The 15366-nt window shown below is 35.7% G+C and overlaps 2 protein-coding genes across 3 annotated transcripts in view; both read left to right on the forward strand.

The window, feature by feature from the left end:
* The window catches only part of Cadm2 (cell adhesion molecule 2), an 889457-nt gene that overhangs the window by 722647 nt on the left and 151444 nt on the right, over nucleotides 1-15366 (forward strand). The gene's annotated exons all lie outside the window — the stretch shown is intronic.
* On the forward strand, nucleotides 12576-12991 carry LOC126505614 (small nuclear ribonucleoprotein G-like). The gene has a single exon (XM_050148743.1). The coding sequence runs from the start codon at nucleotides 12605-12607 to the stop codon at nucleotides 12833-12835; it is 231 nt and encodes a 76-aa protein (XP_050004700.1). The 5' UTR covers nucleotides 12576-12604; the 3' UTR covers nucleotides 12836-12991.

The following is a 15366-nucleotide window of genomic DNA, read 5'->3' on the forward strand; positions in this document are numbered from 1 at the left end:
CAGTGATCCAGGGACAGAAGGAAGGACGGGGCAGGCAGTGCAGGATCCAGGAGAACACAGGAGCCCCTGGAGCCCAGGCTGAGGGTGCCGGGCTCTCTTACTGGGGACCTTGAGGCTCACTGCTCTGGGTGGGTAGCCTTAGAGTAGGAGCTTAAAGTAGGAGCTTAAAACTGTTGTTGAGCACTGGTCCTAGCATACAGCAGGGCCTATTTATTTATTTTATTAAAAATTTCTGCCTCCTCCCCTCCTCCCCTACTCCCATTTCCCTCCCCCTCCTTCCATCCCCCCATTCCTCTCCAGTCCAAAGAGCAGTCACAGTTCCCTGCCCTGTGGGAAGTTCAAGGTTCTCCCCTCTCCATCCAGGTCTAGGAAGGTGAGCATCCAAACAAAATTAGGCTCCAACAAAGCCAGTACATGCAGTAGGATCAAAACCCAGTATCATTGTCCTTGGCTTCTCAGTCAGCTCTCATTGTCCGCCACATTCAGAGAGTCCGGTTTGATCTCATGCTTTTTCAGTCACAGTCCAGCTGGCCTTGGTGAGCTCCCATTAGATCAGCCCTACCCTCTCAGTGGGTTGGTGCACCCCTCGCGGTCCTGACCTCCTTGCTCATGCTCTCCCATTTTGCATGCAAATGGATGGAAATAGAAAACACTATGCTGAGTGAGGTAACCCAGACCCAAAAAGTTGAACATGGGATGTACTCACTCATAATTGGTTTCTAGCCATAAATAAAGAACATTGAGCCTATAATTTGTGATCCTAGAGAAGCTAAATAAGAAGTTGAACCCAAAGAAAAACACATAGTTATCCTCCTGGATACTGGAAATAGACAAGATTGCCAGACAAAAGTTGGGAACTTGGGGGTGGGGGTGGAATGGAGGTAAGGGGAGATGGGGAGAGAAAAGTGAGAAGGGGAAGATGGGGAGAGCTTGGGGGAATGGGATGGTTGGGATGGAGGAAGGGTGGATATGGGAACAGGGAAGTATATATCCTAATTAAGGGAGCCATTTTAGGGATGTCAAGAGACTTGACTCTAGAGGGGTTCCCAGGTGTTCATGGAGATGTCCCCAGTTAGTTCCTTGGGCAGCTGAGGAGAGGAAGCCTGAAATGACCCAATCCTATAGCCATACTGATGAATATCTTGCATATCACCATAGAATCTTCATCTGGCGATGCATGGAGATAGAGACAGAGACCCACATTGGAGCACCGGACTAAGCTCCCAAGGTCCAAATCTGGGGTCATATTTAAATCATACTGTTGATATTGAGAAACATTTTGTTCTGTATAAATAAAGCTATTGTTGGTTTGAGGTCATCTTTCTATATCCCTTTTGTTGATCTCAAATTTCTTAAAATCCTCCTGGTTCAGACCTTTTTTTATTTCCCTAACAGGTTTATGTACATGATCTCATTAATTAAATCACTGATTTTCATTCCAAAATCAATCAACAATGTCTCTTTCATCACAAAATAAAATGATATTTATCCATTTCAAATTAGTAATAAGTTGTCATATTCAAAATGAAATGTAATAAAAATATACTAAATAATAATTGAGCTTTGATTTCCTAACCATTCCATTACCTAGATTTTTCCAGGGTAATGCATATAGATTTTTACTTTCTCCCACCATATGAATCAAGTGTGGATATACTAATTGCTTTTAAAGAAGAGGAAGTGGAAGTGTTCATAAGATTATCATAAATGGATGTTTACATTAACTCCCCTCCAAGCCCAGCAGTGCAACTCCGTGTTCCTGGCAAATAACAGAAGCCAAACACCAGGAGAGTGAATCTTATACTCCCTCACCTCCTAAATGTGCACCCAGGGAAGGGCTGTTACTATAAATCTTTTTTTTTTTTTTTAATGAAGCTGCATGTGTGCATGGGTGGTGTCTGTGTGTGTGTGTGTGTGTGTGAGAGAGAGAGAGAGAGAGAGAGAGAGAGAGAGAGAGAGAGAGAGAGAGAGAGAGAGAGAGAGAAGAAGAAGGTATACATTTGGGAATAGAAGAGTTCTTAATAATTTAGATTCTGCATTGATTCCCAATTACCTGCTTCAGACTCTATCATAGCTGCAAATCATGGAGCAAGTTCTGAAGCTTTTGAAATTCTACCTCCCTTGTCTCTCCAAGCATAGGCATTATTTACAAAATAACATCATGGGGAGCCCACATGGGACTGACCTAAACCCTCTGCATGTATGTGACAGTTGTGTAGTTTTATCTGTTTATAAGACTCCTAGCAGTGAAATTAGGACCTGGCTCTTAGCTGGCTTTGTGGAACCAGTTCCCTATGCTGATTGCCCTGCCCAGTCTTAATGCCAGGGGAGGAGCTAGGTCCTTCCCTCAACTTTATGATTCATGTTTTTTTCAAGGCCATAGGAGGCCTGTCCCTTTCTGAGTGGAGGCTAGCAGTGAATGGGGAGCAGGGAGGTCAGGGGAGCAAGGGATGAAAGTAGGGAGGGGAACTGTGCTCCTATGAAAAATAAATGGAAAAAATGTTAATTAAATAATTATATGAAGTTTTGAAAGGAATATATGGGAGAATTCAGTTTCAGAAGTTTCTTTCAGAGAAAGCTTTTCCAATTCACAAAATGAGAGGTAGTTACGTAGCAAGAGCAGCCTGCTCGTTGGGGTTTCTGTCCCGCCGGGTACCCCACAGCCAGAAGGCCCCCAAAAAATCGCACAGAGAGTCTGCATTACTTATAAACTGATTGGTGCATTAGCTCAGGCTACATATTAGCTCTTATCACTTATATTAACCCATTATTCTTATCTATGTTAGCCACATGGCTCAGTACCTTTCTTAGCTGGCAGGTTACAACTTGCTTCTTGGTGGTCTGGGCAGGAGTGGGAGGAATGGGCTTCCTCCTTTTCAGCATTCTACTGTTCTCATTTCCCTGCCTATACTTCCTGTCTGATTGACCCGCCTATACTTCCTGCCTGGCCAATCAGTGTTTTATTAAAATACATGATTGACAGAATACAGACAATTCTCCTGCACCATAGTTAGAAATACTCATTTAATGTGGGATTCCCCTCTGTATGCTGTTAATATTATTGGTTAATAAAGAAGCTGTTTAGGGTCTGTAATAGGGCAGAATAGTGCTAGGCATGAAAGACTGAAGTGAATGCTGGGAGAAAGAAGGTGGCATCAAGGAGAAGCTATGAGATAGACAGTGGATGAAACCTTGCCAGTAAGCCAGAGCAATACACAGATTGATAGAAATGGGTTAAATTAAGATGCAAGAACTAGCCAGTAAGAAGACAGAGCTAATAGGACAAACAGTGATTTAATTAATCTAGCTTCTGGGTCATTATTTTGGGGCTGAGCAGCCAGGAACAAACAAGTGGCTTCCTGCAACACTAACTGAATTTAGCATCGTGAAGAAGAGTTTGTTGCCTGATTGGCAGAATTTAGAGTTTTGCGTACTTTGATGTGCTTTAGTTCTATTCTACTTTGTTTTTATCATTTGGAAATAAAGATAAACAGAATTTATCATTTAAAAAATACTGGATGCTACAGAAGATATAAATGACATCTTGATGACCCAGTTTAAAGGGTACTGATACACAACACAAAGGCATGAAATAAAAGTAAATAGAAAAAAATGGAAGCATTGCAATGAGAACAGGTAAATTTTTCTCATCAGTCATACCTGACACAAGATAACTAATTAACTTTTTTAATTATGAATTCCAGTTGGTATTGGCTAAGGGTAGGATTACGTTTTCATATACTACTGTGAAATAATAGCATGTTATGAACAAATGCAAATTATATGCACTAACTTTGAACAGTTTAATTTTGGTGATATTAGCATACTAATAACATAGAAACACATGCACCATGTATAAGTGTAATACCTGAATGTGTGTGTGTGTAAGTGTGTGTGTGTGTGTGTGTGTGTGTGTGTGTGTGTGTGTGTGTGGTGTGTATATTACTCAACATGTTGGAAGTTTGGGATAGTATTGGTTTTCTTTTCCTTTTGGATTGATTTATGTCAAAGATGAGTCAGACACCACTTGATGCTCTGTACTTTATTCTGTAAGCTCTTCAGCAATGTGGAGAATAGTATCAGGGAAGTGGGATGAAATAGTTCATCAATGATCAAATGACATCCTGATCTCAATTTGTACACTGCTCTTCATGTTGGGATTCTACTCTTCTTTCTTCTACTATGTGCACAGTAGCTCAACTGCCAGATGGTTCTCTCACAAAGGGATTTGAGCTACTTATGTAAGAATCTGTTGTATTTTCAAGTTTAGGAAAAGTATGTTTATGTCGCGGTGGCTCTTATTATCATAGTGACCAGGTAATTCCAAACGCTTCATTAGAATTTCTAAAGCCAAGCTAACACCATAATACTGTGACATTTAGTGTAATCCCTAGGAGATGTTTGAGCAGACCAACAGCTGTCATTAGTCTTATAGCCATCCATAATCTAGCTCTGATAGTGTATAACAAACTATGTTTAATGAGAAATAGTTTATAAAAATATTAAAGAACGAAATTACTATTATATTTTCATGGGATACAGAAATCAGTCTTGACTTGTTGGCTTTATAGCCAGAATCCTACTGGTAGTGGGATTATATCTAACTAGACAACATAAATTTCTTCTAGTTTGCTGGACAGAGAATTCCAAGTAAAAAGAAAAAATAATAGGAGATAATTCTTGGAGACAGATCAAAAAAATATGTAATGTGGCCACCATCCTTATGCCATTATAAATTATATGTCAAGTTCTAGCACAGATAACATAAAAATAAAAAGTTTTCCTAGTAAAGATCTTAGTTCCTCATTGGTTCAAACCAAGATTTTTTGAAAATTTGATTTTCTTTTACTTTAAATTTATGCTTCTAAGTTTAGAAAAGTGAGCATCCAATCACATATTGAATCACTGAAAATTAAACAAGCATGGACTATACTCTAGGAACATGAACATCTGTCAGTATTTTGCATATTGGTACAGACTGTCTGATCTGATCATATCAAAAGTAGATGGCTCTAGCAATTTTGGAAGTGATCTATGAAGGGAATTCTAAGTTACTATGGTCACACTTGTACATCAATAGTTTTAATGAAGCAAAAATTAAGGTAAAAATGAAGATGGCATGCATATTTTCACTGTGACCATTGTCTCTTTAAATGAGGGTGCCAGTACAGAGCACAGTTCCATCCTGGTGAGTTCATGATTATGATAAGAACCTCAAAGTTGATAGGACTTCTCAGTTCTGTTACCACAGCTTTAGAGAGAATATTTATATATCCTTGTCATAGCATATTCTTTCACAATGTAGCAATATTCAAAACACTGCTTATATCACATTAAAAAAGGGGCAGTGATACTAATAGTGGCACTGCACCAACCTGTGAAGAACTGCAACTTTGGCATGCTAACCTCCCCATGGTCAGACTTTCACACTTTTACCAAGAAAGCAGGAAATTCATTCAGAGGCATATTAAGCCTTTTAAGTAATGGCAATAGCAACAACATGTTCAAAGCCATGTGTTCCATTAATCTGGTAATTTGGTGTCTTTATGGATCTCTGACAATGTGATGTTTTCATTGAAATGGTCTGGGGGAGCTTATGGGATAACACAGAAACCTGTTTATACAAGTGCAGTTCCGGAGACTTCCATAAACCAGAGTGCATGGGAGTTAAAGTGTTAAAGTTCTGAAGTATTTCTTTCGGAAAATGTCCCTTTGAAAAATAGTACATCATATTACTGAAACCTCAAAAATCTGTAGTACGAAAATTGTTTCAACAGTAAAATGTCTCATCTTTATTTTGATGAGTTTCGGTTTTCCTGTAGAGGGCTGTTGGAGCAGTAGACAATAGTGGGAAGTTTAGCTGAGCAAAGTACAGGAATATGTTATTACACTATTGAGGTTAAAGCAAGTCAGAACCCACAAAGAAGCTCATGCATGACTACAGTATCTGTTAAGCTTTAAATTCATCTGGAACCATAACCTTAGAGAAGTCAAAAATTAGATTATTGATTAATTCTTTAAAATATGTTTCCTTCCCTACTTTGACTCAATATCAGACTTGTTCCACTAATTTTTCTTCTTCTTTTTATTACGTATAATTTGTGTGTGTATGTGCATGCATGTGCATGTGTGCATGTATGTGTGTGGTGTGCATGCTGCTGCATGCATACCTATGTATGCTAATGCGCACTATGGCACCCACATGAAGTTCTGCAAACAACTTGCAGGTGCCATGTCTCTTGTCCTACAATATAGTTCCGAGGGATGGAACTCAAGTCATCAATTTTAGAACAAGTGCCAATACCTGCTGAGTTCTTACTTTCCTACTAATTAAAGCATTTTCATTTTAGCATGTCCTATGTTACTGAGTTAGCAACTGTTAAATCAGGGTAAACACTCAATTGCCACCTTGCTTAATTTTCTTTACAGAATCAAAACATTTTCTGTACACTTATTAGTCAATTTCCTTTTTTATATCCAACCATGAAAACGGATTTGTTGAAATTGTGGTTGTTTCTCTTCTGCAACATTTTTCTCATTACATATTGGCAGGTCCCTACAGTAATAACCTATCTAACATGTCCAATAAAAATAATAAAAAGGAATAAACAAGGCAATATTGTCTTTGTCTCTGTTCTATTGCTGTGAAGAGCCACCATAAGTAAGGCAACTTCTATAAAGAAAAGAACTTATTTGGGTCCATGTTTGCAGTTTCAGAGGTTCAGTCCATTGTCATTATGGTGGGAACTTGGCAGCATGCCGACATGCATGATGCTAGAGAGGAAGCTGAGAGCTATTACATCCTGGTCCACAGGCAGAACAGAAGAAAGAGAGAGATCCATGTCTGGGATGAGCTTTTGAAATCTCAAAGCCTGCTCTTAATAGCACACTTCCTCCAACAAGGTCATACCTCCTATTCCTGCCAATCTTTCAAACAGTTCTACTACCTGGCAATGAAGCATTAAAATGTATGAGCCTATAGGGGTCACTTATTATTCAAATTACCACAACTATTTAGGTCACATAATACTTTTGTTAAAAGGATATTCATTTTACAGTTTATGCCATAATTAATCTGTCAAAATCTTATGATTATTTGCTGTATCAGTAAATATCTGACACAGGACAGCTATTATGCGTTTCTTCCTACAGACCGTGCATATTTCCATTCAATATTTTTTAAAAATCATGTCTTCTCTTATATATATATATATGCATTTCCTTTGCTTCTTCTTGTTTTAAACTCTATATAATTTTTCACATATATTGTTTATAATCTAAACTTAATGTTAATGGATACCATTTTCATTAAAAATATTTTAGTCTTTGTCAAACATTTTGAATGACAAAAATATATGTGTGTGTCTTTGCTTGACCTTGAGTTCTTAAACCTTACAATAATCATGAAAAATATTGTCAATAATACTTCATGTTTTTTTAATTCATGATTATTTTCCTTCAAACATAATCTTTTAAAAGATGCAAAAATGGAGTACCTGGAAGAAAACTGCTATTTCGTTTTTTATTATTCTTCACTACTATTTAGTACTTCATTCTATTGATGAATATTTAGGTATAGGATTCAGTAAAGGATTCAGTACTTGATATTAGTTTAATAGGAATAATTAAAAATCAAGATACCATCAAGAAATACTAAATATTACTTAATCCATAAATTGATTGATTAGATAGTGTATTTTATTGCACATTCACTAAGCTTCAGAAGCACCTCTCTGTCTTGGTAAATATAAAACCAGAATGTCTAATGAAGACAAGGTTAACATAAAAAATATCATTTATAGTTAAAAGAGGAATCATTGTACTCCTCTACTGCATAGAAATTGTGCATGGTGACTTCCAGCATAAACAACGAAGCCATCCCCTTCCTGTAGATTTTTCTGTTTTTTTTTTTTTTTTTTTGTTTTTTTTTTTTGTCAGTATTTTACAGAATAAGCAGTCACATCTTGGTCATGTCTGAATAAAACAAAGTTGTGTTAAGATTAATTTATTCAAGGAAAATAAATAGAGCGAGTTCAGTATTCCCTGTTCTAGTTGGAGTCTGGAGGACAGCTGTGACTTTTGAAAGTTATTTTTCTTGGTTAATTGGAATGGACATAGGAAGGTAAGGTTTCTTCCCACCTTCGCCTTCTCAGCCAGAATGATATTGCTTACAACCCTCAAAATTGTTCTTGTCTTCTCTTTTCCTTTAATATCTTTAATAAATAGGGTGGAAGTTCAGAAACTTCCTATGTTCGCAGATTGTAATATAATTTATATCCTCTTAGAAACTAGAAAGCTTTACTACTAAATTGTATTTCACATTACATGGATGAAATACGTGTATTTCTAGTCTATCACAGATACTTTGTATTTTTTTTATAAATTTAACTTCTACAGTAAGCACAACATAACATGAATTATTGAAAATCAATATAGTACTATCAAAGTTTTCATCAGACTGGATGCAGTCCTTAGGGTGGAGTTGTATATTTGCAAAAGGAAATTTAACTGAGACCAGAAGAGAGTCACATAATAACTAAATTCAGAGCATAGCAGTGGCAGGCTAGGTAATAAACTGAATTAGACAGAATTGGAAGAGATTTTGGAGATAGATTCCATAAAATTTATATTGACAAGAGAAGAAAAAAGATATAAAGAATTTCTATTTAGAACCAAATAGAAACATAGAAGTTGCAACTTCGTGAGATAATGAAAAATGGAAGAAAACAGATGTGTGCAGAGAAAGGGACTGTGTGTAGACAAAATTGGGTGGACAAATCATTTATTCAGGTGTCTAAATTTAAGATTCCTGGGAATTTCATGTAGCTACATTAATCTGATGCTTATACGCACAGCTACAGTAACCTTGAAAATGGCAATTCTTTCTTTCCTTGTGTAATTTTTCTGATCTCGCATAATAAGTTGGATTGTTATTTTTGTATCCACAGAACACCAATTGTTTGCTATATTGGTTTATTCTTTTAAATATACTGTTCCTATTTTGTCTGGTTGCCCTCCACACTGGTTTAAAATATGGTTCCCCTAGCAGTTCTAAATACATAAGAGGAACTGAGTAAGATTTGCATGCATGAATGAATGAATAAATGGATTGCAAACTTCAGTGAGTCCTCTATATTATCTTTCCTTTCTTCAAAAGATTGATAATAGATTTTAGACAAGGATCTCATTTTAACAGTCTCTCCATTCATTTTACAGTGTATGACAGTCTAATGGATATTAAATAAATATTAATTGATTCACAGATATTAAAGGAAGACATACTGCTTTGATTTACAGAAATCATCTGTAAAAACAAAAGAAAATTATTTTATAAGCTAAATTTCTTTTGGGAGTGTCAAAAACTGTATAAATATACTAAGTAGGGACAAGAAAATAGAATAATGAAGGTAACGCAAATGCAGAAACTATGTTAAGACATAACAACAGGAGCAAGCTTGAGGCAAGTTTTCTGTATAAAACTGTGGCTTCTTGGGGCTGGAGAGATGGCTCAGTGGTTAAGAGCACTGCCTGCTCTTCCAAAGGTCCTGAGTTCAATTGCCAGCAACCACATGGTGGCTCACAACCATCTGTAATGAGATCTGGTGCCCTCTTCTGGCCTGTAGACAGAATACTGAGAATACTGTATACATAATAAATAAATAAATCTTAAAAAAAAAAACTGTGGTTTGTGACATTTGATACAGTTAAAAGAGCTTAATTATCATTGCAGTTTATACAAAATTCAGATGGAACTAAAAACTATGTGTTGGACTTGCATGTATCTATAATTCATTCCTGTTGAAGTGTTCTCTCCTGGTAGTGAACCTCACACCCAAAATCCAGTCAGTACTTATTAAGCCCCTTTATTTTTTTGTTTATTTGCTTTTTTTTGTGTGTGTGTGTCTTTTGGCTGAATAAATTTATGACTATTTACTATCTATAGTTATTATTTTTGATTTAGAAAACCAAAATTTATATAAATCCAATTAAAAAAATTCTATGCTTTAAAAAATCATAAAAATTTCAAATATATAGTTTAAAAGCCTAGATAAAAGTAGCAATTTTTGGAAAACCCCACCTGGGGAGAATAATTTTAATTAAAAAATGTCTTTCTTAAAAATGGCTTATCTCTGCCAGCATTGTCATTAACACATTAGTAGCAATTAAAGCCATAAGTGGAAGTTCTAGATGACTGAACAGTTGAGAAAGAGCAATTAAGCATACAGGGCAGGAAAGAATTTACATTTTCTACATAATCAATTGTGTAGGTATTAAAAGGAGCATTGGAGACCATGAGGAACAGTAGCATAAGCATCAAAAATAATTACCAACAGAGACAGAAAAAAATAATGATTAACAGAACAAATATTTTCAATATTTCTACTTTTACATTTTTTATAAATAGGATATAAGTAATTTAGCAAATATAGTAAAGACTTAATAATATAACATCATAAAATATAAGATAGAAAAATCTCTTATATTCATGTGATGGAGAACCTTGTTAGCCAATTATCTTTAAGAGGTGGGTTTAAGTTAAGGCGTGGCTTCCAAGACTGAGGGAAAAGCATGTGCACTCCCCAGGTGCTTTCTCTCTGGGTGATTCCCCCAGGGACATGGAAGAACTTGGAATTCCTGTTTCCTGTTTTGTGAGTTTTTCCTCTTATCATAAATACAAACATAATTGTTTTATTCTATAGCTAGCCTTGTTGTTATTTCTACACTCATGGTTCACTAATTGCCAGGAAGTCTTGATAAAAAATGGTATTGGCTAGCATGCGTACTTCCTTGCATCCCACTCATAAATATGTCATAATGCCCAAGTCGAGAAAACAAGAAAGAGTAATTCATTTGAAAGATATAATACCTTGCAGTGAAACAAAGTTTGGATATACCTTCATTCAAAGAAATCATATATTTATGTATACTTACAATTATATACATTGAGAAGATGCATAGCCATTTATCCAACTTTATAATAGAACATTAGAAGTGAAAGTGACAGTAAAACACTGCATGGTGCTGTTTTTTACTGAGGAATAACATAGCCCATGAAATACCAGCTTTAGGAACAAAGAGAACAAACTTTTCTTGGGAGACTGCCCTTGGGTAGATTTTCATTGAGCCATTGTCTTTCCTTTTGGTTGGTAGATGTTCACTTGCATGAATATAAAAAAAGTAAGCCTAACCTCCAACAGAATAATGAGTCAATGTTTATTAATGATTACGGGGGGGGGGAAGAGATCAACGCATACATGGTGAAGTGATCTGGCACAGAAATATATAGCTTCTAATGTAAGTAGGGACATGATGCTATGATGTGGATATGTATTATCCTTGTAAAAACATTTATTGTATTTATTTTAGCTCTCCAATAAGCTAAATGTCCTTCAAAATCACCATATGACATTAGCCCTCTAAACATGATGATGAAAAAAACTTACATACATAATGATAACTCTAACAAATTTTTGCCTGAGCTCCTTGGAGGTTTTTTTCACTTATGTTTATTCTTATCTGTAACCAACATTAATGAAAATTTGCTAACTCATGCCATTGTCCTAAGAACACTTTTCCTTTGAAGAAAGGTTTGGAGTTTGCTGATTATTTTTTAGCAGAAGGGAAAGTATGTGTCTTACTTTCATAGCAAAACTTTTATCAGATGCCATTAAAAGTCGTTTACTGACTATTAAACCTTGACGGATTCTTTACTGTTCTCCAGTTTATCCGACCCTCATAGCATATAACCTATCATTCATGACAAAGATTTGTAAATTTCTTCCATTGACTGTTCTCTCACTCAAGGAAATATCTTGCCCAGTAAAAAGGAGTATAGTAGGCAAAGAACATCCCCATTAGAAAACAGCAAAATTGTCATTTATTGCTTGTAAATTAGTCCTTGGGTTCTTATTCTCATCTTAAACTGCTACCCAAACTGTCCTTTGAGAGAGGGTTTTCTGTGTGTGTCTGTGTGATGTCGGAGGTCTGTGTGTTGCTTTTGTTGGTTAATGGGAAAAAACAAACAAACAAACAAACAAAAAACTGCCTTGGCCTGTTGATAGGGCAAAATGTAGGTAGTCAGGGAGAGGAAACTGAATGCTGGGAGAAAGTAGGCAGAGTCATGGAGACACTATGGAGCCGCCACCAGAGTCAGACAGGCCAGGACTTCGTTGTTAGGTCACAATCTTGTGATGATACACAGATTCATAGAAATGGGTTAAATAAAGATGTAAGAATTAACCAATAAGAAACTAGAGCTATTGGGCCAAGCAGTGATTTAATTCATATAGTTTCTGTGTGGTTATTTGGGGCTAAGCTAGCCAGGCAACGGATCCTCCTACATGTGTGTGTGTGTGTGTGTGTGTGTGTGTGTGTGTGTGTGTGTTTGTGAGAGACAGAGAGACAGAGAAAGAGATTTTCTAACCTTCCATTTCTTGATGAATGAGAGATTTGTAAAAACGTACTTTTATTTCTATGCATGCTCAAATTTTACTTTACATCATTTCTTTCTATCTATTGGAAAAAGTTTAACTTTAGTCAATAACACACTACTTAAAAGTTGCTTAAGACTTTTCCGTCGTGCTGAGCCCGCTGAAGAGCAGCCATGAGCAAGGCCCACCCTCCCGAACTGAAGAAATTTATGGACAAGAAGTTATCATTGAAGTTAAATGGTGGCAGACATGTACAAGGAATACTTCGGGGCTTTGATCCCTTTATGAATCTTGTCATTGATGAGTGTGTGGAGATGGCAACTAGTGGGCAACAGAATAACATCAGCATGGTGGTCATACGAGGAAACAGCATCATCATGTTAGAAGCTTTGGAAAGAGTCTAAACAATGGCTGTTCAGCAGAGGAGTCCACATACTTCCCCGAAGGACTGTTTGACTTGGGTGTAGAATTGGGTCATGTACATTTTCATTAAAAAACAAAACAACAACAACAAAAAAAAACTTTTTGCTAAATAAACTTTTGTGATACTCAAAAAAAAATAGTTGCTTAAGAGACAGCAATGAAGTCTCACTTTAAATTATTACTATTTTAAAATTCGTATCATGGGTACATCTATAATGGGTACATTGCATATAGTGAGGAAATTTTTCTTGCATTAACTTAACAGACATTTGAACACAAGTATGATTAGTTTCAGTTGAATAAATATGGCAAATAATATCTCTTTCATTCAATATAACATAGGGGCCTACTATCTAATTAATGTTTTAGGTGTATCAGTGTGGAGATATATGAATCATTTATACCTCAAATAGCCATTTGCTAATCCACAACTTTTAGAGTTATTTAAAAGTAGTATTACCATGACATATATTAAGCAAAATACTCTCTTCTATTTTATAAGAAAGATTTGGATTTAGGTCATTAATTTTAAACCCACTAATAGCATGGAATATTTAATTAACTACATTATTTAATACTTTCCCCAATTCAGATTTCTTCAAACCAATGCTATGCACAGTTTCATACAAAATATTATAATACATATAACATATGTTATATATTATGTTCTATATCTAGAGGCATAATCAAATTAACAGATATCAACACTTTCTGTTTAAAGATACATTTTTTAGTAAAAAAAGATTAATATTTTGCTACTCAATAGTGCATTGACCATTGACAATGTAGTTAACTACTACAAGTCAAACATAAACTGAAGAACAATAGCACTTGTTTACTTTCTCAGAGGAACATTAAAAATCTTTTCTGTAAATAACATTTAGGATAAGTGAAGAGTGAAGGGCTGGGAAGCAAGCTGAAAGTTAGTTTGCCCTTTTTGGGCTATGGTAGGACAAGTGAGTGTGTGTTCTGGAAATTATGAGCAAGTAAGGTTTGCTGATGATGTCCTTCCTGTTCGCAAACTGCTGTGTTCTTATTTATTCTCACATGGAAAACGGGAAAGAAGAGAGCACTAAGATCTCCTTTAGATGGACAACCATCTCATCCAGGAGCACGGAACTTTATAACCCACCCCTTTCCAATCATACCTCTTCCTGATCTCACATCATCAAAGGCTCACTTTTCAGTATGTAAATCTGAGGGAAGACAAGCACTCAGGACATTTCAGAAACTGAGTACAAGGATGGGTCAAAATAAGTATATATTTACTTTAGTCAAATGATTGTGCACTAAGATAATAGGCAGAATCTGGTGGAAATGTCTGTAGCATCAAGGGTTTATATAAGTAAATTTCCATAAAATGTTACAGCTAAGCCCCTCCCCCCCGTGTCTACTAAAACCCACCTTTTTTTTTATTTCTTCACTGAAAATAAGAGTGGCAAAATACAATCACTTCTTACAACATGGATCTGTTAAAAACAATGTGCTTTAAAAAAACCATATAAAATTTAATTGTATTGCACTTTATCACCATCAAGCTAAAATAATTTCAAAAATAGAATAAATCACGTTGCTTAATATCATTTGTTTTTTTTTCACCAAACAAAGCAAGATCAAACCTGAATTTTATGACTTTATTTTGGCATTTTTAAATAATGTGTTACAAAATGTGAAGAATATCAGCTAGGTCATTAACTTTCTCTATGTACAATTTGGTACTATATTGTACTATAATACAACTTGGTATTAGCCTTAGAAAATAACACAAAAGTTATTACTGCAAATAAACATTATTCAATATTTTTGCAGTGTAGAGGAGTCTCTTATAACAACACATCTGTCCCTCACCATCACAGGCTAACGGTGGAATTATCCTAAGTGTTGAGAGCTAAATAGACCCTAGTGTTCCTGGAAGTTGCACGAGCTACACATGTTAAAACATAGATTGTCCCTTTTCACTTGAAATATTATAACGTTTAAAAAATTTATGATACTACACATTTTAAAATTTCTTATTGTCAGATGACACCTGAATATCCATTTGAATAAGACCACAAAAGGATGTGACTAGGAAAAATTGAAGGGTCTTTCTCAGTTCAACTAACACTGCAGAATTGCTTTTTATAAACATGTAAAATAATTGTGACCTAGCCCCTAATAGAAAACTAGAGCACAAAACTGAATCAACTCACATATTTCATTCACATATTTTGCCTGTATACTGCCCTGAGGAAGCCCAGATGGATGAAATGTTGGCAGGTTTCTGCACCTGCAATGATAATAAACTGTTCTGTTATTACCAATGGTATGTGAGTTGAATTCACCCATTGCTAAATGCACTGGTAAATTTACAGTTTATATTGTGAATTTCAGCATTAGTAAATGCATCTCATGAACTCTGCGAGTTCACATTTTGCAATAGAATGCCAGAGGCCACTGAAGCCTCCTCATCATGACATATTGATTGTTTGCCAAAGCCTAATGCAGAGTAACTGTGAGAAAGTATATCTAT

The sequence above is a fragment of the Alexandromys fortis genome, unplaced genomic scaffold (genome assembly GCF_014885135.2).
Source record: "Alexandromys fortis isolate MF-2015 unplaced genomic scaffold, M_Fortis_MF-2015_v1.1 scaffold_4, whole genome shotgun sequence".
NCBI classification, from domain to species: domain Eukaryota; kingdom Metazoa; phylum Chordata; class Mammalia; order Rodentia; family Cricetidae; genus Alexandromys; species Alexandromys fortis.